The sequence below is a fragment of the Oncorhynchus gorbuscha genome, linkage group LG09 (assembly GCF_021184085.1).
Source record: "Oncorhynchus gorbuscha isolate QuinsamMale2020 ecotype Even-year linkage group LG09, OgorEven_v1.0, whole genome shotgun sequence".
In the NCBI taxonomy this organism is placed as follows: domain Eukaryota; kingdom Metazoa; phylum Chordata; class Actinopteri; order Salmoniformes; family Salmonidae; genus Oncorhynchus; species Oncorhynchus gorbuscha.
In genome coordinates this window covers 88,422,362-88,450,204 of record NC_060181.1, presented here as the reverse complement: position 1 = coordinate 88,450,204, position 27,843 = coordinate 88,422,362, and the positions used below count along the sequence as shown (strand labels likewise).

General features: G+C 40.5%; 1 protein-coding gene across 2 annotated transcripts in view; it reads left to right on the top strand.

Annotated features, from left to right (window-relative positions):
• Positions 1–3,518: 3,518 nt before the first annotated feature.
• The window catches only part of tfpia (tissue factor pathway inhibitor a), a 56,076-nt gene continuing 31,751 nt past the window's right edge, over positions 3,519–27,843 (top strand). Inside the window, exon 1 of one of the 2 annotated variants that reach the window (XM_046363838.1) lies at positions 3,519–3,697. In XM_046363838.1, coding sequence (XP_046219794.1) covers positions 3,610–3,697 — 88 coding nt within the window. In that variant the 5' untranslated portion in view covers positions 3,519–3,609. The remainder of the gene's footprint in view (positions 3,698–27,843) is intronic. The other variant, XM_046363837.1, reaches the window with a different exon arrangement.

Below are 27,843 nucleotides of genomic sequence, written 5' to 3'. Positions count from 1 at the left end.
CTCAACTAGCCTACCTGGTTAAATAAAGGTTAAATAAAAAATAAAAAATAAAAACAGACAAAAAGCGATTGTAATTGTGTATGGAAAATAAAGATAGACATGGTTTTAAAAAGGTACTGGTAATATTTACAGTGCCTTGCGAAAGTATTCGGCCCCCTTGAACTTTGCGACCTTTTGCCACATTTCAGGCTTCAAACATAAAGATATAAAACTGTATTTTTTTGTGAAGAATCAACAACAAGTGGGACACAATCATGAAGTGGAATGACATTTATTGGATATTTCAAACTTTTTTAACAAATCAAAAACTGAAGAATTGGGCGTGCAAAATTATTCAGCCCCTTTACTTTCAGTGCAGCAAACTCTCTCCAGAAGTTCAGTGAGGATCTCTAAATGATCCAATGTTGACCTAAATGACTAATGATGATAAATACAATCCACCTGTGTGTAATCAAGTCTCCGTATAAATGCACTTGCACTGAGATACTCTCAGAGGTCCGTTAAAACCGCAGAGAGCATCATGAAGAACAAGGAACACACCAGGCAGGTCCGAGATATTATTGTGAAGAAGTTTAAAGCCGGATTTGGATACAAAAAGATTTCCCAACCTTTAAACATCCCAAGGAGCACTGTGCAAGTGATAATATTGAAATGGAAGGAGTATCAGACCACTGCAAATCTACCAAGACCTGGCCGTCCCTCTAAACTTTCAGCTCATACAAGGAGAAGACTGATCAGAGATGCAGCCAAGAGGCCCATGATCACTCTGGATGAACTGCAGAGATCTACAGCTGAGGTGTGAGACTCTGTCCATAGGACAACAATCAGTTAAAAATAACGCTATACAGTATTTCCCTTTACAGAGTGATGCTGAATGTAAAAAAATGGCTCAATTTACCCTACTTCCCCTACCTGAGGATGCTTATACCATACAGGTAGATTTAAATGAAATTCCTCTAAATCTGACTCAAAGTTAGGCTACCTCCTAAGAAGAATGCCAAGAGTGTGTAAATGTCACGACTTCCACCGAAGTCGGTCCCTCTCCTTGTACGGGCGGCGTTCGGTGGTCGACGTCACCGGCCTTCTAGCCATCGCTGATCCACTTTTCATTATCCATTTGTTTGGTCTTTGTTTTACACACCTGGATTCAATTCCCCAATTACATGTTCCTTATTTAACCCTCTGTTTTCCCCATGGTTTTTGTGAGTGTTTGTTTTATGTATTTCAGTCCTTTAGTGTGGGCTTGGTATATCTTCATGTATTTGGCAATTTTGAGTAATGTAACTTTTATTACTTATCTCTGCTGTCCTGCGCCTGACTCTGCACCAGCTACTTCCAGACCTTTTACAGTAAAGCTGTCATCTTGGAAAGGATGGCTACTTTGAAGAATATCAAAGATAAAATATATCTGTTTAACACTTTTTTTGGTTACTACATTGTTCCATATGTGTTATTTCAAAGTTTTGATGTTTTCACTATTATTCTACAATGTAGAAAATAGTAAAAATAAATAAAAACTCTTGAATTAGTAGGTGTGTCCAAACTTTTGTGGGTGTGTCCAAACCTTTGACTGGCACTGTATAATAGAACATTCCCTGGTGAATTGCATTATGTGTAAAAACAAAAGTATTGAAACCCTTGTCGTTCTGTCCTGGGCAGACAGGTGGTGGTTGGTAGGTGCTGTCCCACAACAGACATGATGGAGCCTGGGTAAAGTATTTAGCTGTAGACTTATTCATTTGATCCAGTTTGTTATATTGTCAATATTGTAAAGAAGTTTGGCCCCTATTTATTCTTCACTCGCTAATAAAAGCACTCACCTTAGGCAAAAGATGCAGTACCATCCTTGTATGCCTACTCACTGAAATATCCCCCGTGAAGGCCTAGTTTACACAGGTATCAGCTACCATACAGTAATTCATTGTTTGATCAGTTTAACATTGTGCAAGTGATCTAGACTGGTTGAGTACAGGCCTACGGTGCATGTTTTCCCTACAGCTTAATCCAAAACCTACAACAATCCAATTTCCCAGATAGATCCCAGATTTTCAATACAAGCTAGGATTTAGCTTTTATCTGAAGTGTTCCCAAAGACCACCAGCCATGTACAAGTTCCCTGAATGAGATAGACACTTTGATGGAGTTTCTGGCAAAAACTGAACAAGTAATGTGCTTCAGATGTGAATATTTCATTGCAGTGGAATGAATAGTGGCGGATTAAGGTGTAGAGAGAGCTGACAAGATGTGACCAGAGGTCATAGCTTGCCACTGTTCATCACATCCCAAGTTATGGAGAGAGAACTTCCTTTGGTTTCCAAAGAATTCCAAATATGAAAGGTGACAACTGTACATTTGGAAGATCAACAATAATAATACATTTACACTCATCAACAGGTTCTTTCTAATGTATAATACCTGATTTTGGTAAACATTAGAAAAGAAAAAAGTATTATAGAGAGAAGAATAACATGCAATGACCACTCATCACTACCATAACATAAAAACTCTAAATCACATTGAGGCATTTGTAGCTTACTTTCAAAGCATTATGGCAATGTAATAGTGCTTCTGTATGGTCACAGTAGCCTCCAGAATGTAATAAAGATACAGTGTGAACACCATTTTAAAAATGTATTGAACTAGGCATGTCAGATAAGAACAAATTCTTATTTATAACCACCTACCCCGGCCGAACCCAGGCGATACTGGGCCGATTGTGTGCCGGCCTATGGGACTTCCAATCACGGCTGGATGTGATACAGCCTGGATTCAAACCAGGGACTACAGTGACACCTCTTGCACTGAGATGCAATGCCTTAGACCGCTGTGCCTCTCAGGAGCCCAATCTATTCATATTATTAGTGTAAGCTAATATTCATACACAAATGCAACACCTTACTATCATCCATAGTAGAAGGTAGTAGAAGACTTAGGAGTGAATAATGAAAGTGACTCAGGAGCCTAACCTAAATAATTAAAGGTTGAATATATAGAGATCTCTTTATATATATATATATATATATATATATATAGGTTTAGGAGTGAATAATGAAAGTATATATATATATATATATATATATATATATATATATATATATATATATATATATATATATATATATATATATATATATATATATATATATATAGGCTCCTGAGTGGCACAGTGGTCTAAGGCACTGCATCTCATTGCAAGTGGAGTCACTACAGACCCTCAAATCAAATCAAACCCTGGTTCACATCTGGCTGTGATTGGGAGTCCCATAGGGCTGTGCACAATTGGTCCAGGATAGGCTGTCAATGTAAATAAGAAGTTGTTCATAATGACTTGCCTAGATACATTAAAAATATGTAATCTCAAGAGAGAACTGGTCCAACCAATAATGATAATGAAACTAGAAATATAGTTATTTATTATTAATTTCGATAAATGTCATATGAACCGTTTGAAGAGTTTGTGTCCAGCTCACCATCAAGGAGAGTAAATATAGCCAGTCTATTACTAACCGGAAGTGCGTGGATGATCAGCTACCATCATCAGTCTTTTAAACAAAAGTTCAAGAAGGTTTCACAGCAACTTTACTGTAGACTACTTCCCCGACCGCTGACATGTCTGCAATTAATAGCTGGTGGATTCCATGCATTGTTTTACTTCATTCCGCTTATTTGGGATCTTGTGATTCAGACTCTGGAATAGGTAAGATAAGAATTCTTACTTGTTGATATATAATTGTCTCCCTTGTGTGTCCATGAGATCGAGTTGGACTTTGCATTCAACGATCTACAGTTGTGTAAGTTAGTTGTTTCAAGATGTATGTCTTTCAATATTTCCCCCGAATAGACTTAATGTGTCAAGAAGCCCGTGAGTAATTTGGATTTAGCCAATTCAATATCAAATGATGGCGCTTGATATCCCCAACATGGATAAACAGAAAACGGAGTTATGCCACTTTCACGCTCATTTCTCTCAGCTTTAGTTCGGTTATGTTGACACAAAACCTTACAAAAAAAGTATTGCAGTTTTGAAAGTGCAGTAACTGCAGTCGACTGTGGTATTTTGGACGCAGTAATTGCAGAATTGAACTGCAGTTGAACGATACCGCACTGTAATTTCAGTAAAACCGCCGAATTATTGTAGTAAAAAAAAGGTGTTCTTTTGGACGAAGGATTTGCAGCATACTGTAGTTAGACTGCACTTTAACTGCACTTATATTGCATTGTACTACAGTTAAACTGCACTCTGACTGCAATCTTTTTCGTACGGGGCTTAACCATTGTTAATAGTTAATTATAGCCTAGTGTTTGTGCGCAGATGTGCTTGAAGAACACGCGTAAAATTCCATACAATTCCATGTGGACAACTATTAAACGTCCTACTTTAAAAATAGGCTATTATTATGTATTGTCATATTTTAATTGTGCCTGGTCAATTGTCCGTATATCCTGCCACTTGTTAACTACATAGCCTAAGGACTAAGTCATTTGATTTCCCTTTTCCGTTGTCCAATACTGTGCATTCTCCTTGACGTTTTAAAAGACCTGGAAGGCAATCTCTTTCCAAGCTTTAGGCCATTTATCAAACCACGTTTTTAACCCTCAAGCTCTCAACATATTTTACATACATTGATTACCAACTAGGGTCATTTTGATCCCAAGAAGAAACTATCGGAAAAAGCAACAATCAAAAAAATATAAATGTAATTGTCGAAAAATCATTAGACATGTCAACAATATTATCTGGGGAAAAAATTACCAAAACAGACTGTTATTTTAGCTAAATTGGGAAACACTTAAGTTGCTTAATTTGTAAAGCCCCCCCCCCCAATATCTTCCTTGATATAATGTGCAGTTTTTTTCCCCAAATTTGAAGTAAATATACATCTTGACATATTTATGTGATAAAAACCACAGGGCACAGCCAAGTCAGCACTATCAACATTGTTAATTAAACAATGGTAGTCGTATGGGCTATGATAACATGCATCAAAAAGCATAAAACCAAATGGTATAGCACCCAACATATCATAACTAGTTTCACATATAGAATGTTGGAGGGTATTATAGGAATTCCATTTTTTGGGAGAATACAATTCAGCATTATTTGTAGAGAGGCTATCTAGTTTCTATATTACAGTTCTACCAAGCATTCATTTGCCTGGCTCCACATTTGCATTTACTTAATTTAGCAGATGCTCTTGTCCAGAGCAACTTACAGTTGTGAGTGCATACATTTTCATACTAGTCCCCCGTGGGAATCAAACCCATAACGCTGGCGTTGCAAGCATCATGCTCTGCCAACTGAGCTACACGGAACTACCCAGAGTCCTAGTGCCGGCCGAACTCTACGCTACGCCCACAGATGTTAGTTTCTTCTCCGCATTGAGTCTGGATCTGAGTACCTCCCTGACGATTTATAGAGTGCAAACGCTTTCTAAATATTGTGGTTGGTTCCAGAAAACGATGGGTTGGACCAGAGTCAGAACACACATGGGCAAAGTCGCATTTTGAAAACGAGTCATTGGCTTTGATACTTTGTTTGCTTAGAGATAATCCAATCGCTGATGACTTTGTTTTGTACAACACCCCTCATTTTGACGTCGCCACAAACGACTTCAACGATGGCCGTCTCAGACTGAAGAATGTAGCGAACAATAGAGCAGCAGTAGGATTCAGGTTGAGTCGTCACGCAGTGTTCATACCGCTGACAGACTTTTATCAGCAGCCTTGACTGACACTAAGAATATATCTAAGGTCATTTAGATTTTGTACATGGCCATACCTAGTTATAACCAATGACAACGACAGGCATGAGGTGCTCCATCTCTGCAGATGATCAGTCTATTTGGTCTAGGTCACTGATACAGGTCCACCTCCACCTCAATGATGATATGTGCAATTTAAAGCCCCCATGCGGCCTTTTTATTTGTATTTTTAAATCATCACTTTATACCTAACACATCACTCTGTGTGTTTATTTAATGAAAATAACTTTTTTGTAATTAATTTCCCTGAGCCTCTTTTGGGCATTGAAATGCTGTCTGAATGTGTGAGCGTTGGGAAACTAATTTGAAGATATTTACTTACACAGCTGTGATAGAGCCCACTCCCTTACACATATGAATGTTTATTGATGTATTATAATCAGATCTGAGCCAAAAACTCCATCCCACATGAACAGGCAGAAACTTCAGGATAAAAAAAAAATAGATCTTACACAAAAAGGGCATAATCATAACTTTCAAAATTTCAGGGTGTTATTTTGACCTGATAGTGTGGAAATATCAAGGGGGGGATTCTGGAAAATCAAGTTAACTGCACTGCCCCTTATATAATGACCCCAGAGAAACCTGGATTCAAATTAAGACTGTTTTAGGTTTGCCCTAGAATAATAACTTTTCTGAGAATACACACCAATACGGCTCTATACAGTTGATGTCGGAAGAGTACGTAAACCTTAGCCAAATACATTTAGTTTTTCACAATTCCTGACATTTAATCTGAGTAAAAATTCCATGTTTTAGGTCAATTAGGACCATTACTTTATTTTAAGAATGTGAAATGTTAGAATAATAGTAGAGAGAGATTTATTTAAGCTTTTATTTCTTTCATCACATTCCCAGTGGGTCAGATGTTTACATACACTCAATTAGTATTTGGTAGCATTGCCTTTAAATTGTTTAACTTGGGTCAATTGTTTTGGGTATCCTTCCACAAGGTTCCCACAATAAATTGGGTGAATTATGTCAGAGCTGGTGTAAGTAACTGTGTCAGGTTTGTAGGCCTCCTTGCTCGCTCGTGCTTTTTCAGTTCTGGCCACAAATTTTCTATAGGATTGAGGTCAGGGCTTTGTGATGGCCACTCCAATACCTTGACTTTGTTTTCCTTAAGCCATTTTGACACAACTTTGGAAGTATGCTTTGGGTCATTGTCCATTTGGAAGATCCATTTGCGACCAAGCTTTAACCTCCTGACTGATGTCTTGAGATGTTGCTTCAATTTATCCACATAATTTTCCTTCCCCATGAAGCCATCTATTTTGTGAAGGGCACCAGTTCCTCCCGCAGCAAAGCACCGCCACAACATGATGCTGCCACCCCTGTGCTTCACGGTTGGGATGGTGGTCTTCGGCTTGCAAGCCTTCCCCTTTTTCCTCCAAACACAACAATGGTCATTATGGACAAACAGTTCTATTTTTGTTTCATCAGACCAGAGAACATTTCTCCAAAAAGTACGATCTTTGTCCCCATATGCAGTTGCAAACCGTTGTCTGGCTTTTTTTAATGGTGGTTTTGGAGCAGTGGCTTCTTCCTTGCTGAGCGGTCTTTCTGGTTATGTCGATATAGGACTCGTTTTACTGTGGATATAGATGCTTTTCTACCTGTTCCTCCAGCATCTTCACAAGGTCCTTTGCAGTTGTTCTGGGATTGATTTGTACTTTTCGCACCAAAGTTCATCTTTACGTTCATACCACGTTCTACGTTCACACCATCTTCATCTCCGCCCTTCGTGGGCGGTTGGACATCTGCGTGGTCCCATTGTGTTTATACTTGCATACTATTGCTTGTACAGATGAATGTGGTACCTTCAGGCGTTTGGAAATTGCTCCCAAGGATGAACCAGACTTGTGGAGGTTTTTTAAGGTTTTGGCTGATTTTTAAAATGTTTCCCATGATGTCAAGCAGAGGCACTGAGTTTGAAGGTAGGCCTTGAAATACATCCACAGGTACACCTCCAATTGACTCAAATTACGTCAATTAGCCTATCAGAAGCTTTATCTAAAGGCATGACATCGTTTTCTGGAATTTTCCAAGCTGTTTAAATGCACTGTCAACGTAGCGTATGTAAACATCTGATCCACTGGAATTGTGATACAGTGAATTCTAAGTGAAATAATCTGTCTGTAAACTATTGTTGGAAAAATGACATGTGTCATGCACAAAGTTGATGTCTAAACTTGCCAAAACTATAGTTTGTTAACAAGACATTTGTGGAGTGGTTGAAAAACTAGTTTTAATGTCTCCAACTTAAGTGTATGTACACTTCCGACTTCAACTGTATGTAGATTCAGAGCATATCTGAGTTCTGTATACTATTGGCAAAATTGTACATGCATATAACGTAGGTAATTTTGGTTTTGTACACAGTTGTACGATATGTGGTAGAGAAAAGTACAATCTTGGGCATACATGGGGAGATATATCTCTGTAGTTAACCTGTCTATCTGGTCCAAATTACTGATACCCTCTGGTGTTATGGATATCTTGTTTATTATGTCTCCAGAGATACCTAAATTCAAATAAAGGTCAGATTCATCAAATTACTATCGGCAGAACTGTTGTTGGCTGGGATCAAAACGGCCCCAAAGGACTTGCATTTAAAAAAAGTCCATGTCAATACAGAAACACTAAACAATGATTTAGATTTGTTAAGAATAAGTTGATTGACAAATTCATGAACAATTTGAAGAATTTAATACACCAACTTTGGTCTATGATAAAAGAAAATTGCCCCTGGGGTCAAAATGACAAGTCTTAGCACCATGTATGATGTCATGTTGGACACAGCTATTTGGGTGAACCCTTAGTCCAGATGGCGCACAGTTCATACCCTGATCAGAGCTGCAGCTGGAAGTTCCTTATGCCAGGTTGCAATAGTCTCAAATATTGTTAAGGTGGCGCGATGAGTAGGGATGCTACAAAATATACTGTAGGGCAAACCTGGCCAGGTATCCTGGACGGCCTGTCATTGAGGTTCTGTAGAAGACATATGAAGTTCAATAGTCTGTAATATAATTTAAAGCCCCCTCATATTAGTATTTTACTGGGATATAACGTGTTACTGTACTATTGCCATTTTATGACCACTTTATTACTGTATGTGTTTTAATGTAATGTGTGTTACCTAGGATATGGCCTACATCTGGGCCAAAGTCATGATATGACTGCTACAGATGGCAGATCTTAATTTGATCACCCTGTTGCAGGATAACTTTACGAAAAATGTATAAACTCCTACAAAAATGTCCATGAATTATAATTCCACATAATAATTCCAAAGATCTTGTTGCTGTAGGATTATTTTCCTGCTGTAGCAAACTGGGTCAAATGACGATCCTACATCTGTAAAATATGTCTTGTTTAATCCAAACACTGAATTCAACCTGGTATGTACATTTAGACACTATAAGTTTGGTCTTTAACAAGTTTGTTGCCTTTTTGCATGTTTACATTTTTAGGGCACCTCACAGTGTACACACTCATTATTAACTTGTAATGATTTACACAAACACAAATACACAACAAGCAATTGGCCTCTATATCACAACCCTGACCTTCTTGAAGTATACAATATGCTTGAGTGCCCATAATTTGCATGCTGACTGCAGGAATGTCCACCAGAGCTGTTGCCAGAGAAATTGATGTTCATTTCTCTACCATAAACCGCCCCCAACATCTTTTTAGAGAATTTGGCAGTACGTCCAACTGGCTTCACAACCGCAGACCACGTATAACCACACCAGACCACGTATAACCACACCAGCCCACAACCTCCTTCTTCACCTGTGTGATCATCAGAGGAAGGGAGGGGGGGATTTCTGTCTGTAATAAAAACTCCTTCAGATTGGCTGGGTCTGGCTCCCCAGCGGGTTGGCCTGGCAATTCATGTGAAATCCATAGATTAGGGCCTAATCAATTCATTTAAATTGACTAACTTCCTTATAAGAACTGTTATTCAGCAAAATCTTTGAAATGGTTGCATGTTGCGTTGCTATTTTTAAAAAGTCAATTAGAGGAAAAACAGTAGAAGAATTCCCTGCCCTTTTACAAACACAACATTAGTATCAACTTTGAAATGGACAGGAATCTTAATGCCCCTCTAGTCATCTGGTGGAGGTGTTCAGCATAAACAGCCCCTCACGCATGAATGTGTGGGGAAATTGAATAAGCTGTTCACTCACTGTTTGATATGGTCCGCTATGCTAAAGCCCTCGGCGATATGCAAAAGGATAATTGCTTAGCATGTGCCATTTTTAATTTACTTTTAGCTTATATATTAAGGAGTTTGACTTCAGGAAAGCTTACTGTAACTGTGTTTTAGTGTATTGTTGTGAGTTTGTGAGGTAGGCTACAGTAGCTAGATCACCTGCTGAGATCTATGAAAGAGTGGCAGCCCTTTGGGTTCAACCAGTGAAAATGTGCAATGATTTCAACACTTGGGACAGTGTCAATTTAAAATGACCATAAATCTCATCTGCAGGCAATTTAAAGGCCCAATATAGCCATTTTTATATCAATATCAAATCAAATTTTATTTGTCACATACACATGGTTTGCAGATATTAATGCGAGTGTAGCGAAATGCTTGTGCTTCTAGTTCCGACAATGCAGTGTTAATCAATGAGTTATCTAACCTAACAATTCCACAACTACTACCTTATACACACAAGTGTAAAGGGATAAATAATATGTACATAAAGATATATGAATTAGTGATGGTACAGAACGGCAATAGCAAGATGCAGTAGATGGTATCGAGTACAGTATATACATATGAGATGAGTAATGTAGGGTATGTAAACATATAAAAGTGGCATTGTTTAAAGTGGCTAGTGATACATGTATTACATAAAGATGGCAAGATGCAGTAGATGATATAGAGTACAGTATATACATATGAGATGAGTAATGTGGGGTATGTAAACATTATATTAAGTGGCATTGTTTAAAGTGGCTAGTGATACATTTTTTTCCATCAATGTCCATCAATTTCCATTATTAAAGTGGCTGGAGTTGAGTCAGTATGTTGGCAGCAGCCACTCAATGTTGGTGGTAGCTTTTTAACAGTCTGATGGCCTTGAGATAGAAGCTGTTCTTCAGTCTCTCGGTCCCAGCTTTGACGTACCTGTACTGACCTCGCCTTCTGGATGACAGCGGGGTGAACAGGCAGTGGCTGGGGTGGTTGTTGTCCTTGATGATCTTTATGGCCTTCCTGTGACATCGGGTGGAGTAGGTGTCCTGGAGGGCAGGTAGTTTGCCCCCGGTGATGCGTTGTGCAGACCTCACTACCCTCTGGAGAGCCTTACGGTTGTGGGCGGAGCAGTTGCTGTACCAGGCGGTGATACAGCCCGATAGGATGCTCTTGATTGTGCATCTGTAAAAGTTTGAGTGCTTTTGGTGACAAAAGGGCGGGGTGGAGACCCAGGGTCTCCAGCTTTAAGACGAGTTTGGAGGGTACTATGGTGTTAAATGCTGAGCTGTAGTCGATGAACAGCATTGTCACATAGGTATTCCTCTTGTCCAGATGGGTTAGGGCAGTGTGCAGTGTGGTTGCCATTGCGTCGTCTGTGGACTTATTGGGGTGGTAAGCAAATTGGAGTGGGTCTAGGGTGTCAGGAGGGTGCAGGTGATATGGTCCTTGACTAGTCTCTCAAAGCACTTCATGATGACGGAAGTGAGTGCTACGGGGGCGGTGGTAGTTTAGCTCAATTACCTTAGCTTTCTTGGGAACAGGAACAATGTCTTATCATTTCTGAGTAACAATGTCACGCCCTGACCTTAGAGAACCGTTTTATTTCTCTATATGGTTCGGGCAGGGTGTGATGTGGAGTGGGCATTCTATGTTTTGTTTTCTATGTTTCTTTATTTCTATGTTTTGGCCGGGTATGGTTCTCAATCAGGGACAGCTGTGTATCGTTGTCTCTGATTGGGAATCATACTTAGGAAGCCCTTTTTCCCCTCCTTTCAGTGTGGGTAGTTAACTTTGTTTGTGGCACTCAGCCCTGTAAGCTTCACGGTTGTGTCTTTCTTTCGTTTGTTTGTTGTTTTGTTGGCGACATTTAAAAATAAAAGGAAAATTTATGCTCACCACACTGGTCCACTTCTTTTGACGGCCGTGACAAACAATACAGTTCTTTACTGTAATAGATTTAAATTAAAATGTGTAAAAATAAAAATAAAAATTTCAAAACTATTTCTCAAGCAATAATTTAGCTAGGACTGTCTGTGAGTGGTCTAAGTGTGGAGGGGAAAACTGAGAACTAGCTGTTATTGGCAGAGGTTTGGAACTCTCTTTGTTGTTGGTCTATTGACTAATTTACTGCATGGTACCGCATGGTGATGTCACCATGAAAACCCCAAACTCCTATGCAAACTGCTGATTAGAACATCCTGTGTGTATTGTATTTTCAACCAACAACTATCAGGAAATTACACAGATCAAATTCGTTAACACTTTTACAGTGTTAGTTTCATCAGCTGTTATACATTATGATGTAAATCAGAGGAAAAACTGAATTTTGACTGCACTGGGCTGCTGCAGTATGCTCCTTGGGATTGTTCTGGCAAGGAGCCATCTGGTACAAGCTTATAAGACTGCTTTAACTACAGCAATCAATATGCCGTCCATTGAACATTTTATCTGTCTTCGCTGCTAGGCAGATCTGAAAGCAGCATATCTGCATCCATCGCATAAATGCAAGATGAACTGATTAGAGGTCGACCGATTAATCGGAATGGACGATTAATTAGGGCCGATTTCAAGTTTTCATAACAATCGGAAATTGGTATTTTTTTGGCGCTGATTTGCCGATTTATTTTTAATTCACTTATTTTTAAACATTTTTTCTATACCTTAATTTAACTAGGCAAGTCAGTTAAGAACACATTCTTATTTTCAATGACGGCCTAGGAACGGTGGGTTAACTGCCTTGTTTAGGGGCAGAACGACAGATTTTCACCTTGTTGGCTCGGGGGATCCAATCTTGAGTGTAGGGGGCAGGATTTTAGTTTTTGGCTAAAGAACGTACCCATTTGAAACTGCCTATTTCTCAGGCCCAGAAACTAGAATATGCATATAATTGTCAGATTAGGATAGAAAACACTCTAAAGTTTCCAAAACTGTCAAAAATATTGTCTGTGAGTATAACATAACTGATATTGCAGGCAAAAAACCTGAGGAAAATCAAAACAGGAAGTGCTGTTTTTCCTGAAAGCTCTCTGTTCCATTGGATGCCTATCAACCATATTCATTTTCCAATGGCTTCCTCAAGGTGTCAAAAGTCTTTAGACATAGTTTCAGGCTTTTATTTTGAAAAATGAGCGAGAAAGATAACATCCCGTCAGTGGATAGCTGGGTGTTTGCAGAGTTTTGCTTGCTCAACAGAGTGGGGCAGCCATTGTCTCTCCCTCTCCTATTGAAAAAGCGACAGTCCCGATTGATATATTATCGATTATATATTTTAAAAACAACCTGAGGATTGATTATAAAAAACGTTTGACATCCCTCTCCTATTGAAAAAGCGACAGTCCCGATTGATATATTATCGATTATATATTTTAAAAACAACCTGAGGATTGATTATAAAAAACGTTTGACATGTTTCTGTGGACATTACGGATACTATTTGGAATTTTCGTTTGCGATGTCATGACCGCTCAGCTAGATGTTTACATCTCTGCTGGAAAGAGACATTTATTCTCTTGGGATTCAGTTCATTTGCACACATGAATTGCAGTTTCACCACTCCCAGAAAGACTCTGGCACTGCATTGGGATACAGTGACAAACAGTGGAGCATGTGAGAAAATGTCTTTGCACTAATGCATGACACAGCGTTGAGATGACAAATGTACTTGGCTGGAGCCTCAGCCACAGGTTAATCCCAATGTCCTGTCCACTGTCACTTGGAGAAATTGGTGTGCTTCAACTTGCGGTGCTATATCTGGAGAAGCAATGCCTACTCCCTGCCCATTGCTTCCATCAGCCCCTGACTGGCTAGCTATCAGGCTTTCCCTCACCCACAATACAAAGTTGGTCGGGCTAAAAAAGAGATCCTGCGTCCCACTTTTCAAAACTCTAATTAAAAGTTTATATCTCATAGGGGCTTCCAATACTTTCCAGGTCATTATGATACCGTAGCCTTATAAACATCAATGTTGTCATTCAAAATGATTAAGACAAGGGTTTGTGCGTAGTGTAGGAGTTAAACATTGATAGAAATAGGATGCACCTTGGGCAAACTGAACAAAGGGCCAAATGACACATTTTATTGCAGTTGCCGGGAGTAACAAGACTGTATGATGTCACTTATTGCTTTGTGTTCAACCATCTAATAGCCCCGTGTGTCATGCCTCTTCCTATGAGTCAGTACAGGCTGGTGCATGTCTGAGTTGATAGGGATATATGTTTCCTTGTTCTTAAACTGTTGGGGGAAGTATACAGTATGTGGGGTGTGTATGTAGGCTGACGAGGATTTCACCGAGCATCTGTGAGCGGATAGGATTATGGTGCTTCTTCCTGTCTGACTGACAGATGATTCAGTGCTGAGGTCAGGAAACAATGGTCTCTACATGATACGAGCTCCGTCAGACATGTGGCTTGAGTTACTGGAAGAATTGGAAACAAAATGAAAACCCTAATGAAATGGTTTAAGACTTACATTTTTTTTGAGAACACAGTGGAGCTAGAAAGGTGGCCTGTGAGCTGGGTTTCCCCCCTCTCTTATCTCTATGAGGCCATATGTTTTCCTATGATTGGCCAGGATCTTCCACATTAGTGACCCATTTTGACCATTCAATTCATCAGCAGTTGTGTCAAAAGACTCTATTACTTCCTGCCTCCAGCCTTTTCCCATACTTATACCCACTTTCTTATTTGCCTGTGGCGTTCATGAAAAGCCAGTGATAATCTATGAAGATGTGATGTAACCCCAACCTGGTTTGATTCAAATGCCTTGCCTAAATAGGCCTATATGAATTGATATGGTAGATTTTTCACAACCTCATTAGAGTTTTCTTTTGTCAAAATAATAATATTTTGGGTGGGGCTTATATTTGTCCTGTTGCACACATGTACTATTGCGTAATGGATTTTATTTTTTGGTATATCCCAACTCCCCCTGAGACGACCGCAGGGAATGGGGTCACGGTCAGGGTCACCATATCCCAACGCCCCCTCAGACGACCGCAGGGAATGGGGTCACGGTCAGGGTCACCATATCCCAACGCCCCCTGAGACGACCGCAGGCAATGGGATCTTCGCCAGTGTCACCATTGTCCAGCACCCTTGGAGCAATTTGGGTTAATTGCCTTGCTCAAGGTCACAGCGATAGGTTTTCACTTTGTCGGCCCCGGGATTCGAAAAAGTGACCTTTCTAGCCCTATACTCTAGCCCCAAAATGTCCCCCTGACGTGCTGTATAAAATAACAGGCCACATGGTGAGAAGAGAACTCTCATGAAAACACCAGGTCTGATGTTCTCAACATATAGAGAGAGATGCTTCAGACACATGCCTTTTAAGTACCTACGATGCAAGCTTTCTGCTAAGCGTAGCCTACAATACCTTTGATGAGATAACAGATCAGAACGCTCACGTAACGATGTAGGGAGATGTCATAACAAGATGTTGTGAAATGTGCTAAGCTCTCATGCAGAACTGTTGAAACCCAAGAGTGTACAAAAGGTGCGGAAAAGAGGCCTGGTTGGTCTGAGTCTACACTTGCCTTTCACAAGAGATCTGAACAGAGTGAGCAATACTATGTAAAGTGCTTTTAATGGGGAGTGGTAGAGGTTCCTTGATTTTCTCCGTATTAGGGCAAGGCTTGGGAATTGTTCAAATATTTGCAAAAGAGCTTCTGCTTTTTGAGATAATAATGTATGCTAGTGGCTTGGCCTAGTCAACCTTTAGTTTGAGACTGTTTCATAGGTTGTATTGCTCGTCCTGCTTATATACTTTATTTTCATCCCCCACTCCCTTTAGTAATATTGGAAGGCCTGGATATTCAGTAGTGGATCTGATTACAGCTTCTCTCCTGATGCCAGAACACATTTAGAACCTACACCTTCAGAACCTCTGGTCACAATTACTGCTCAATGCATTTGTCTCTTGTCTGGGTAAGGCAAGGAAAGGGCTAGGTAGTGGGTAAGAAAAGGGATGGGTAGTGGGTAAGGACAGTGAAAGGGATGGGTAGTGGGTAAGGACAGTGAAAGGGATGGGTAGTGGGTAAGGATAGTGAAGGGGATAGGTAGTGGGTAAGGAAAGAAATGGGTTGTGTAAGGAAAGGGATGGGTAGTTGGTAAGGAAAGTGAAAGGGATAGGTAGTGGGTAAGGAAAGAAATGGGTTGTGTAAGGAAAGGGATGGGTAGTTGGTAAGGAAAGTGAAAGGGATAGGTAGTGGGTAAGGAAAGAAATGGGTTGTGTAAGGAAAGGGATGGGTAGTTGGTAAGGAAAGGGACAGGTAGTGGGTAAGGAAAGGGATAGGTAGTGGGTAAGGAAAGTGAAAGGGATAGGTAGTGGGTAAGGAAAGAAATGGGTTGTGTAAGGAAAGGGATGGGTAGTTGGTAAGGAAAGGGACAGGTAGTGGGTAAGGAAAGGGATAGGTAGTGGGTAAGGAAAGGGATAGGTAGTGGGTAAGGATAGTGAAAGGACAGTGAAAGGGATGGGTAGTGGGTAAGGACAGTGAAAGGGATGGATAGTGGGTAAAGAAAGTGAAAGGGGTGGGTAGTGGGTAAGGATAGTGAAAGGGATGGGTAGTGAGTAAGGAAAGTGAAAGGGGTGGGTAGTGGGTAAGGATAGTGAAAGGACAGTGAAAGGGATGGATAGTGGGTAAAGAAAGTGAAAGGGGTGGGTAGTGGGTAAGGATAGTGAAAGGGATGGGTAGTGGGTAAGGACAGTGAAAGGGATGGGTAGTGGGTAAGGATAGTGAAAGGGATGGGTAGTGGGTAAGGATAGTGAAAGGACAGTGAAAGGGGTGGGTAGTAGGTAAGGATAGTGAAAGGGATGGGTAGTGGGTAAGGATAGTGAAAGGACAGTGAAAGGGATGGGTAGTGGGTAAGGACAGTGAAAGGGGTGGGTAGTGGGTAAGGATAGTGAAAGGGATGGGTAAGTGGGTAAGTGTCATGTTTTGTCTTAGATTGTCTTGTCATTTTGCTTTTCCCTCTTCGTTTTCCCCCTGCTGGTCTTTTTAGGTTCGTTCTCCTCTTTTTCTCTCTCCCTTCCTCTCTCTCTTCTCTCTATCGTTCCGTTCCTGCTCCCAGCTGTTCCTATTCCCCTAATCAATCATTTAGTCTTCCCACACCTGTTCCTTATCTTTTCCCCTGATTAGAGTCCCTATTTCTTCCCTTGTTTTCCGTTCCTGTCCTGTCGGATCCTTGTCTATTGTTCACCGTGCTGTGTCTGTGTTTCGCCCTGTTGTGTCGTGTTTCCCTCAGATGCTGCGTGGAGAGCAGGTGTCTGAGTCTGCTAGGTTCAAGTGCCTTCCCGAGGCAACCTGCAGTTCTTGATCGAGTCTCCAGTCTGTTCTCGTCATTACGAGTGGAATTATGTCTTATGTTTGTAGAATTACTTTACTGGATTAAAGACTCTGTTTTCGCCAAGTCGCTTTTGGGTCCTCATTCACCTGCATGACAGTAAGGATAGTGAAAGGACAGCGAAAGGGCAGGTGTGGGCAGCGATCGGTTGAAGAGCATGCATTTAGTTTTACTAGCATTTAAGGGCAGTTGGAGGTCACTGAAGGAGAGTTGCATGGCATTGAAACTCGTCTGGAGGTTAATTAACACAGTGTTCAACGAAGGGCCAGATGTATACAGAATGGTGTCGTCTGCGTGGAGGTGGATCAGAGGATCACCAGCAGCAAGATGTGTTGATGTGTCATTGATGTATACAGAGAAGAGCGTTTGCCCGAGGATTGGACCCTGTGGCACCCCCATAGAGACTGCCAGAGGTCCGGACAACAGGCCCTCCAATTTGACACACTGATCTCTGTCTGAGAAGTAGTTGATGAACCAGGTGGGGCAGTCATTTGAGAAACCAAGGCTGTTGAGTCTGCCGATGAGAATGTGGTGATTGACAGTCGAAAGCCTTGGCCAGGTCGAAGAATACAGCTGCACAGTATTGTCTCTTATCGATGGCAGTTATGATTAGAGGTCGACCAATTATGATTTTTCAACGGCAATACCGATACCGATTATTGGAGGACCAAAAAAGGTGATACCGATTAATCGGCCAATTTTTTTATTTATTTATTTGTAATAATGACAATTACAACAATACTGAATTAACACTTATTTTAACTTAATATAATATATCAATAAAATAAATTTAGCCTCAATTAAATAATGAAACATGTTCAATTTGGTTTAAATGCAAAAACAAAGTGTTGGAGAAGAAAGTAAAAGTGCAATATGTGCTATGTAAGAAAGCTAACGTTTCAGATCCTTGCTCAGAACATGAGAACATATGAAAGCTGGTGGTTCCTTTTAACATGAGTCTTCAATATTCCCAGGTAAGAAGTTTTAAGTTATAGTTATTATAGGACTATTTCCCTATATACCATTTGTATTTCATTAACTTTTGACTATTGGATGTTCTTATAGGCACATTAGTATTGCCAGTGTAACAGTATAGCTTCCGTCCCTCTCCTCACTCCTCCCTGGGCTCGAACCAGCAACACAACGACAACAGCCACCATCGATGCAGCGTTACCCATGCAGAGCAAGGGGAACAACTACTAAAAGGCTCAGAGCGAGTGACGTTTGAAACGCTATTAGCGTGCGCTGACTAGCTAGCCAATTCACTTCGGTTACACCAGCCTCATCTCGGGAGTTGATAGGCTTGAAGTCATAAACAGCGCAATGCTTGACGCACAACGAAGAGCTGCTGGCAAAACGCACGAAAGTGCTGTTTGAATGAATGTTTACCCACCTGCTTCTGCCTACCACCACTCAGTCAGATACTTAGATACTTGTATGCTCAGTCAGATTATATGCAACGCAGGGCACGCTAGATAATATCTAGTAATATCATCAACCATGTGTAGTTAACTATTGATTATGATTGATTGTTTTTTATAAGATAAGTTTAAAACTTATTGTGACTCTCAAACCCAGATCCGGGAGCGTAATCATCGCCTGACACTAATTAGCGTAACGCAACGGACATAAATCTTCCTAGAAAATCTTCCTATTCATGAAAATCACAATTGAAATATGTTGGAACACAGCTTAGCCTTTTGTTAATCACCCTGTCATCTCAGATGTTCAAAATATGCTTTACAGCCAACGCTAGACAAGCATTTGTGTAAGTTTATCATAGACTAGCATAGCATTATGCCTTGCTAGCAGTAGGCAACCTTGTCACGAAAATCAGAAAAGCAATCAAATTAAATAGTTTACCTTTGACGAACTTTGGATGTTTTCACTCACGAGACTCCCAGGTAGATAGCCAAAGTAAAAATGTTTCCCAAAATATTATTTTTGTCGGCGAAATAGCTCCGTTTGTTCTTCACGTTTGGCTGAGAAATCGCCCAGAAATTGCGGTCACCACTACGCTGAAAAATATTCCAAATTTGCTCCATAATATCGACAGAAACATGGCAAACGTTGTTTATAATCAATCCTCAAGGTGTTTTTCTAATATCTATTCGATAATATATCCATCGGGACAATTCGTTTTTTAGTAGGACCGATTGGAGTAATGTATTTTATGCGACAATCTCTCTCGGAGCCACCATGTGACCACTTACCCAATGTGGCCGCCTACGGCTATTCTTCAACAGAAATGTGTAAAACTATGTCACAATGCTGTAGACACCTTGGGGAATACGTAGAAAGCGTAAACTCGTTGATGGCACATTCACAGCTGAATAGGGACTCATTGGAACGCAGCGCTTTCAAAACCTGGGGCACTTCCGGATTGGATTTTTCTCAGGCTTTCGCCTGCAACATCAGTTCTGTTATACTCACAGACAATATCTTTACAGTTTTGGAATCATTAGAGTGTTGTCTATCCAAAGCTGTCAATTATATGCATATTCTAGCATCTTGTCCTGACAAAATATCACTTTTAAAACGGGAACATTTTTTTCCAAAAATGAAAATACTGCCCCCTAGTACCAACAGGTTAATGCTAGCTAGCAACTTACCTTGGCTTATTTCATTCGCGTAACTGGCAGTCTCCTTGTGGGGTGCAATGAGAGAGAGGCAGGTCGTTATTGCGTTGGACTAGTTAACTGTAAGGTTGCAAGATTGAATCTCCCGAGATGACAAGTTTAAAATCTGTCGTTCTGCCCCTGAACAAGGCAGTTAACTCACCCTTCCTAGGCCTTCATTGAAAATAAGAATGTGTTCTTAACTGACTGGCCTAGTTAAATAAAGGTATAATTATTATTATTTTTTTTTAAAGATCGGCGCCCAAAAATAATGATTTCCGATTGCTATGAAAACCTGAAATCGGTCCTAATTAATCGGCTATTTCAATTAATCGGTCGACCTCTAGTTATGATATCATTTAGGACCTTGAGCGTGGTTCAGGTGCACCCATGACCAACTCAGAAACCAGATTGCATAGGGGAGAAGGTACGGTGAGATTCGAAAAGGTGGGTGATCTGTTTGTTAACTTGGCTTTCGAAGACCTTAGAAATGCAGGGTAGGATAGATATAGGTCTGTAGCAGTTTGGGTCTAGAGTGTCTCCCCCTTTGAAGAGGGGGATAACCGCGGCAGCATTCCAATCTTTTGGGATCTCAGACGATACGAAAGAGAGGTTGAACAGGCTAGTAATAACGGTTGCAAAAATTTTGGCGGATACTTTTAGAAAGGGTCCAGATTGTCTAGCCTGTTATTGGGTAAGGACAGTGAAAGAGATGGGTAGTGGGTAAGGACAGTGAAAGGGATGGGTAGTGGGTAAGGATAGTGAAAGGGATGGGTATTGGGTAAGGATAGTGAATGGGATGGGTATTGGGTAAGGATAGTGAAAGGGGTGGGTAGTGGGTAAGGAAAGTGAAAGGGGTGGGTATTGGGTAAGGATAGTGAAAGGGTGGGTATTGGGTAAGGATAGTGAAAGGGGTGGGTAGTGGGTAAGGATAGTGAAAGGGGTGGGTAGTGGGTAAGGATAGTGAAAGGGGTGGGTAGTGGGTAAAGGAAGTGAAAGGGGTGGGTAGTGGGTAAGGACAGTGAAAGGGATGGGTAGTGGGTAAGGAAAGTGAAAGGGATGGCTAGTGGGTAAGGATAGTGAAAGGGATGGGTAGTGGGTAAGGATAGTGAAAGGGATGGGTAGTGGGTAAGGATAATGAAAGGGATGGCTAGTGGGTAAGGATAGTGAAAGGGATGGGTAGTGGGTAAGGATAATGAAAGGGATGGCTAGTGGGTAAGGATAGTGAAAGGGGTGGGTAGTGGGTAAAGGAAGTGAAAGGGGTGGGTATTGGGTAAGGATAGTGAAAGGGGTGGGTAGTGGGTAAAGGAAGTGAAAGGGGTGGGTAGTGGGTAAAGAAAGTGAAAGTGAAAGGGCATGCTATATTTAAGCAATAAGTCAACAAGGGTATGTTGTATATAGCAAATATACCACGGCCAAGGGCTTTTCTTAGACACGACGCAACGCAGCTCTTAATCGTGGTATATTGGCGATATACCACAAACCCCCGAGGTGCCTTATTGCTATTATAAACTGGTTACCAACGTAATTAGAGTAGTAAAAATAAATGTTTTGTCATAGTCGTGGTGTACGGTCTGATATACCACGGCTGTCAGCCAATCAGCATTCAGGACTCTAACGACCAAGTTTATAATGTCAGATAGGATTCTGCTGATCACCTCTGTGGGGACCTCAGTAACAGTAATTAGACTCACATTGTGATGGAGTGTAGAGGCCCTTTTGGAAGTCTGTGTGTGTGTTTGCCATATTTGCGATATGGTAGTACCGAGCAATAAAAGGTTGGCAGTACTTTAAATAACAATGACAATTCCATTTGGGCGTTCTGGAGCTGAAGTTGTACAAATTGGACTGGTTATGAAATTCCATTGAGTTTCACAATTCATATGTGTTGGTATTGGAAAACAAGTACGTGCTCTGATCTTGGCTGCTGCAGTGGTAATCCCTCTAAGGAATAGTATTAAATGTAGCTCTGAGTTCCAATGCAGTTCAGTTTACTGCTGCCAAGATAAAAGGGTTCCCTTTATCCCGTTTGTATCGTCTGAGTGTTGATAACCTGGAAAAGAACAACATATTGATCTTCCCATTTTATTCAAGCACATCTAAAGTGTTGATCGTCTGAGCGTGACATGACACGAAAGCTCTCTCTCTGGGTGTCTTCCATTTATTCTACAATATAATCACATCCTCTTCCAAGGAAGGACTTGAGTTGCTAGGCGGAAAACATTCACACATGAATAGTGGACTGCGTCCTCTTGTGTCCTTGAAACTCTCTGTCTTGTATGATAAATGATATTTCAGGTGCATCTGAAGTGTTTGCTTTGTACCTGTATCCTCAGATATATCAGTCCAAAAGCAGCTATGTAACATAATAGCAACCTCAAGTAAACATTGGCTTACGTTAGAGACATTTGACTTGCACTTTTGCCTCGTTCGTTTACTTCAGGTCGGCTTGTACACTTGTTTCAGCTTCATGTAAATATAAATTTTTGTAACTCAGGCTAAATATCATATTTATGTCCAATTTAGCAAATGTTTTACAACATAATCAAAGGGTTTACTGTGTAGTGATGAAAAGGGTTGAAATCATTCAAGGACTTTTTACTGGGATGTGCTAGCAGAGCCAGCCACTAAAAGACTTCCTGTTAAAATGTAGAATTCCCAGGATAGTCCCTGTCAGACCAACTTGGCAGAGTGCAGACCTTTTTAACCAATAAACACCAATATAGTCCCTTTCAGACTAACTTGGCAGAGGGGAGAAATGTGGGACTAGTTTCAGAAAACCTGGTACATGTTCGCACGTCACACCTTCACAGAAACGGCACTTGACCGTAAACATTCATTTTTTAAATCAGATTTTTTTTCTTTGGTAGAAACAAACATTTATGTGCCTAAATAACAAACTTGTATTCCATCCATAAATATGAATAAAATTGTTAAATTACTAGCCCAGTTGGTTTAGCCACAGAAAAAGCCAATGAATGGGCTGGACATTCCGGGAGATTACTTTGAATTGGTCTGCCATGTAGCACACTTCTGTTTATAAACTGTTCAGTATGTGTTGATAGTCCTTTCTACTGTTTTAGAAAGATATAACGTTATCCATCGAGAACTACAAAAGTTGTGCTACTTTTCTCAACAAAATTGATGCCCTGAATTTAGCAGGTGCTATCGATAGATCAGTAGGAAAAAGTGATGGGATACTTTCTGCACATTGCCACGGTCAATGTGGACCTTAGTGACTTGACATAACGCTGGCCAAGCAAGATGTAAAGTTAGCTACAAACAAAACAGAGTTAAATGGTTCCAGTCTGTCGTGACGCGTTCATCCTTGTATACTGGTAAGAGTCTAGCTCCATTTTCAGATATGTTTCTAATTTTGTCAGAAAGTCATTTTTATTGCAAGTTAAAGCATATTGTTAGTTAGCTAGCAAACGTTAGCTTGCTGGCTCACTAGCTTGCTAACGTTACGTGTATGATCTGTGTAGTAATATTATTTGAATCAGAACCATTTGCAGTGCTAATTATAGCTTATTTTTAGCTAGCTAACATTGAAAATAGTTGGTTTGCTTTAGCTACCTGCAAAATCATACTACAGCTATGACAATGTTTGTATTGGTAGTACTATGAGTTGGGATTATTCCGGTTCATTCATTTAGCTAGCTAGGTACATGTCTACACAAAAGACTCCACTTAGGCCGGATTATTACAGGACCCATCAAATTAGCCAGGCGTGTCTGGGGGTGATTACGGCCATCTATTGTATTTCATGAACATGTGTACATGTTTAGACAATAGTGACCCATCCATTTAGTAGATGTGGCTGGGGGTGGTTACAGCATTCCCTTCACATGACCAATTTAGACAAGTACAGTAAGGCTTATACTTATTTTCCACCATAATTTGCAAATAAATAAATTAAAAATCCTACAATGTGATTTTCTAGATTTTCTTTCTCTTTTTGTCTGTCATAGTTGAAGTGTACCTATGGTGAAAATTACAGGCCTCTCTCATCTTTTTAAATGGGAGAACTTGCACAATTGGCCCACTGTATGTCGGATAAGCGTCATCTAATAATGATCAAATATTAAGACACTTTCTGTTTTTGATTTTGCTACTATGTAAGTAACCAATTCACTGTACCATTTACACCTTCTGTATCCAGTGAATATGACAAATGAACTTAGATTTTAGCATGTGAACCCTTAAAGAGATGGGTGGGGCTAATGAGTGTGAATGGTGCTGAATGGGTGTAGACAAAGAAGAGCACTCCAGTAGGTGTTCCAAAACATTCAAATGCCATTTTCTCAAAAGTGGGGTTACAAGTTTATCAACTTTCAAAGCAGAATTACTTTAACTTTGTTCCTCATCTGCAGTGTATGATATGCAATTTTCTAGCTCTGAGTCTACTTTTAAAAACACAATTTCAAATGTTGCTACATAAGACCGAATCGAGGCGGTCGTCACATTTTTGTTCATTGTTCACAGTCTGCTGTGTGCATATAGAAGCTTTGTGTTCTCGCTTGTTTTGTGAAAACACAACTACGATCCCCACAACTATACCACCATGAAGCCAATAATGATTTCCCCCACATACATAATACATGTATTCATATTTACAGATCCAAACAAGTTTGTAATTAAGGCAAATTAATGTTGACTACTTTGAAGAATCTCAAATATAAAATATATTTTGATTTGTTTAGCTCTTTTTTGGTTACTACATGATTCCATGTGTTATTTCATAGTTTTGATGTCTTTACTATTATTCTACGATGTAGAAAATAGTAAAGATAAAGAAAAATCCTTGAATGAGTTGGTGTTCTTAAACTTTTGACCGGTAGTGATTATAATTAGTATAAAAACATCTCAAAAAGCCCTACTGGGAAGTAGGAAATAGCGTCAAATTCCTATGATACAGAATCCGGTTATATATTCCAATTAAATATTATTCTGAAAGTAAAGTGGTCCATTAAGTGCGGTGTATACATAATTAGTATGGTAACAATGCTATGATTAAGTGCTCTGCGGTATATTTTCAAAGCCCTATATGCAAACACATGTCCCTTCTCTCTCTCTTGTGGTGACAAAATGATGGGGTGACCAAGGACTTCAATATGCCATATCAATGTCCTTTTGAATGAGGCATATTGATTTTCCACACTACATACTCATCGACTGGTGTCATCTAAGTCCCTTCGTTTTGGGTGACTCACTGGTTGTCCTTGCCAGCAATGCCACAAATAACTCTCTCTGCCTCTTGTCAGGGGGGTTTCTGGGATGCCATATGGTGCTTTGATTTTCAGCCCTACAGAACTTATGACTAACTAATGTCCACATCAACTGCTGCCATGTGTTCAGCCATTTCCCCGCCTCAGTTAAAGAGCCAGCTACCCCAATCAGCTACTGTACCTTATGAAGGTCCCTACTCTCTAATTGGCAAAGTGTTAGATTATTTGGTTCATTGATTCCTGGACTTGCGAAATGTCAGACCCACCATCTCACATGAGCTGGGTCATTGACGCATAGAGGATTTTTCTGCTTCGCTTGTTTGTTATCTTTCAACGTAAAAACACGTAGAGCCTTATCTGAGATATCAGGTGAAGATGATAAAACCATGACAGAGGGGGAGGCAGTGGGGAAATTTCTCCCAGGCAGGGAGTCAGTGGGAGACTGAATTGGACCTGATAAACCAGGATTGGGAGATTACCTCGGGCAGATGTAGTGAAGGGATTTCAGCAACCGACTACAACCGACAGCAACTGACAAGCTGGAAGTTTGATTTATTACTTGCCAAAGCCTTGAGCCTAAAGACTGAAGACATTGTAGAGCGGCTGTGCTGAAGGCAATCCCCATTGAATCCTAACTCAGGCCCAATGCAGACGAATGGGATAAGTTATTGGGCGAAGCAGTGATACAAAACGTATCTGTTATTGCATCTATAGATGTTCCTAAAGGATGAAGAGAAACTGTCTATGCAACACAGATTTAAAATGCATGGATTTCATTGTACGCTTTAAGAAAATTAAGCAACTGTGGTAAAGTGTTGGCCCCATGTTTCTTGAGCTGAAATTAAAGATCCCAGACACTTTCCTTACGCACAAAAAGCTTATTTCTCTCAAATGTTGTGCACAAATTTGTTTAAATCCCTGTTAGTGAGCATTTCTCCTTTGCCAAGATAATTCATACACCTGACAGGTATGGCATATCAAGAAGCTGATTAAATAGCATGGTCATTACACATTGTGCTTGGGACAATATAAGGCCACTCTAAATGGTGCAGTTTTGTCACACAACACAATGCCACAGATGTCTCAAGTTTTGAGAGAGCGTGCAATTGGCATGCTGACTTGGTAAATATTCACCTTTGATGGCTACTAGCTCATTGGAGAAGTGTGCTCTTCAGAGAAAAATGCCGGATTCAACTGTACCGGGCAGATGTCGTGTGGGCGAGTGGTTTGCTGCTGTCAACATTGTGAACAGTGCCCCATGGTGGCAGTGGGGTTATGGTATGGGCAGGCATAAGCTGCGGGCAACAAACACAATTGCAGTTTATTGATGGCAATTTTAATGCACAGAGATACCATCCTGAGGTCCATTGTCGTGCCATTCATCTGCTGTATCAGCATGATGATGCACAGCCCCATTTTGCAAGAATCTGTACACAATTCCTGGAAGCTGAAAATGTCCTAGTTCTTCCATGACCTGTATACTCACCAGACATGTCACCCACTGAGCATGTTTGGGATGCTCTAGACCAAGTACGACAGTGAGTTCCAATTCCCGCCAAAACCAAGCAACTTCACACAGCCATTGCAGAGGAGTTGGACAACATTCCACATGCCACAATCAACACCCTGATCAACTCTATGCGAAGGAGATGTGTCGTGCTGAATGAGGCAAATGGCGGTCACACCAGATACTGACTGGTTTTCTGATCCACGCCCCTACTTTTTTAAGGTATCTGTGACAAACACATGCATATCTGTATTTCCAGTCATGTGAAATCTGTAGATTAGGGCCTAAATATAAGTGGTAACGGTATACTCCATGTAGAAAACACACTTTACCCAGATTCCTTGGATCTGGTTTGGAAGTGCCTGATGTGAATCACGGGATGCTTGCCATTATGAGGTCATCATTAGTCTCTTCTGAAAGGTATCCTCTAGTTTATGTGAGAGATTGTCTCAAGGAGCAATGCCTTATCTTCTATCATCACCATTATGTATCAATTTCCCAATTTCATTCTGTGTCATCCTACTTTTGTTAAATGGTGGCACCAATCTATTTATGTTCCTCTCTCTGTGTCTCTTCTGCCTCTTTCTCTTTCTCTACGTCTCTTTCAACATCACAGGGAAAGCATCACTCTACTCCTAAATCTTGTGAATGAATCTTTCATTGGTTGTGACCGTAGCCTGTTGCACTGGTCCATATAAGCTGATTTGACAGATTGGAACCCAGCCTTTTGCTTGGCGACGAGTCAAAGTCCTCTCTTTTGTCCACCGTCCTTAAGGCTCTGATTAACACTGACACTTTTTAGGCTTTGATTGCACAGCCAAGGATGATGTGTCATAAGGTGAATGCACCAATTTGTAAGTCGCTCTGGATAAGAGCGTCTGCTAAATGACTTAAATGTAATGTTAAATGTATGTGCCCTTTACGTTATAAACTCCCATTACAGTGATCCCACCCAAATATGCCTACCTGATGACTCGGGTGAACATTAGGTCACGTAAATAAATTGTGGTGACAGTTCACTTGAACACTCTGTCACGAGGGACATAATTGCTGACTCGTGTTAATCTCTGAAGACCGTAACTTCTTGACAGTAAGACTCACTTCTTCCTCCACATGATTTATTGTTTTGATAACAGTGACTAACTTGGACTTGGAACTAGTCGGAACAATCACTTGGACACACC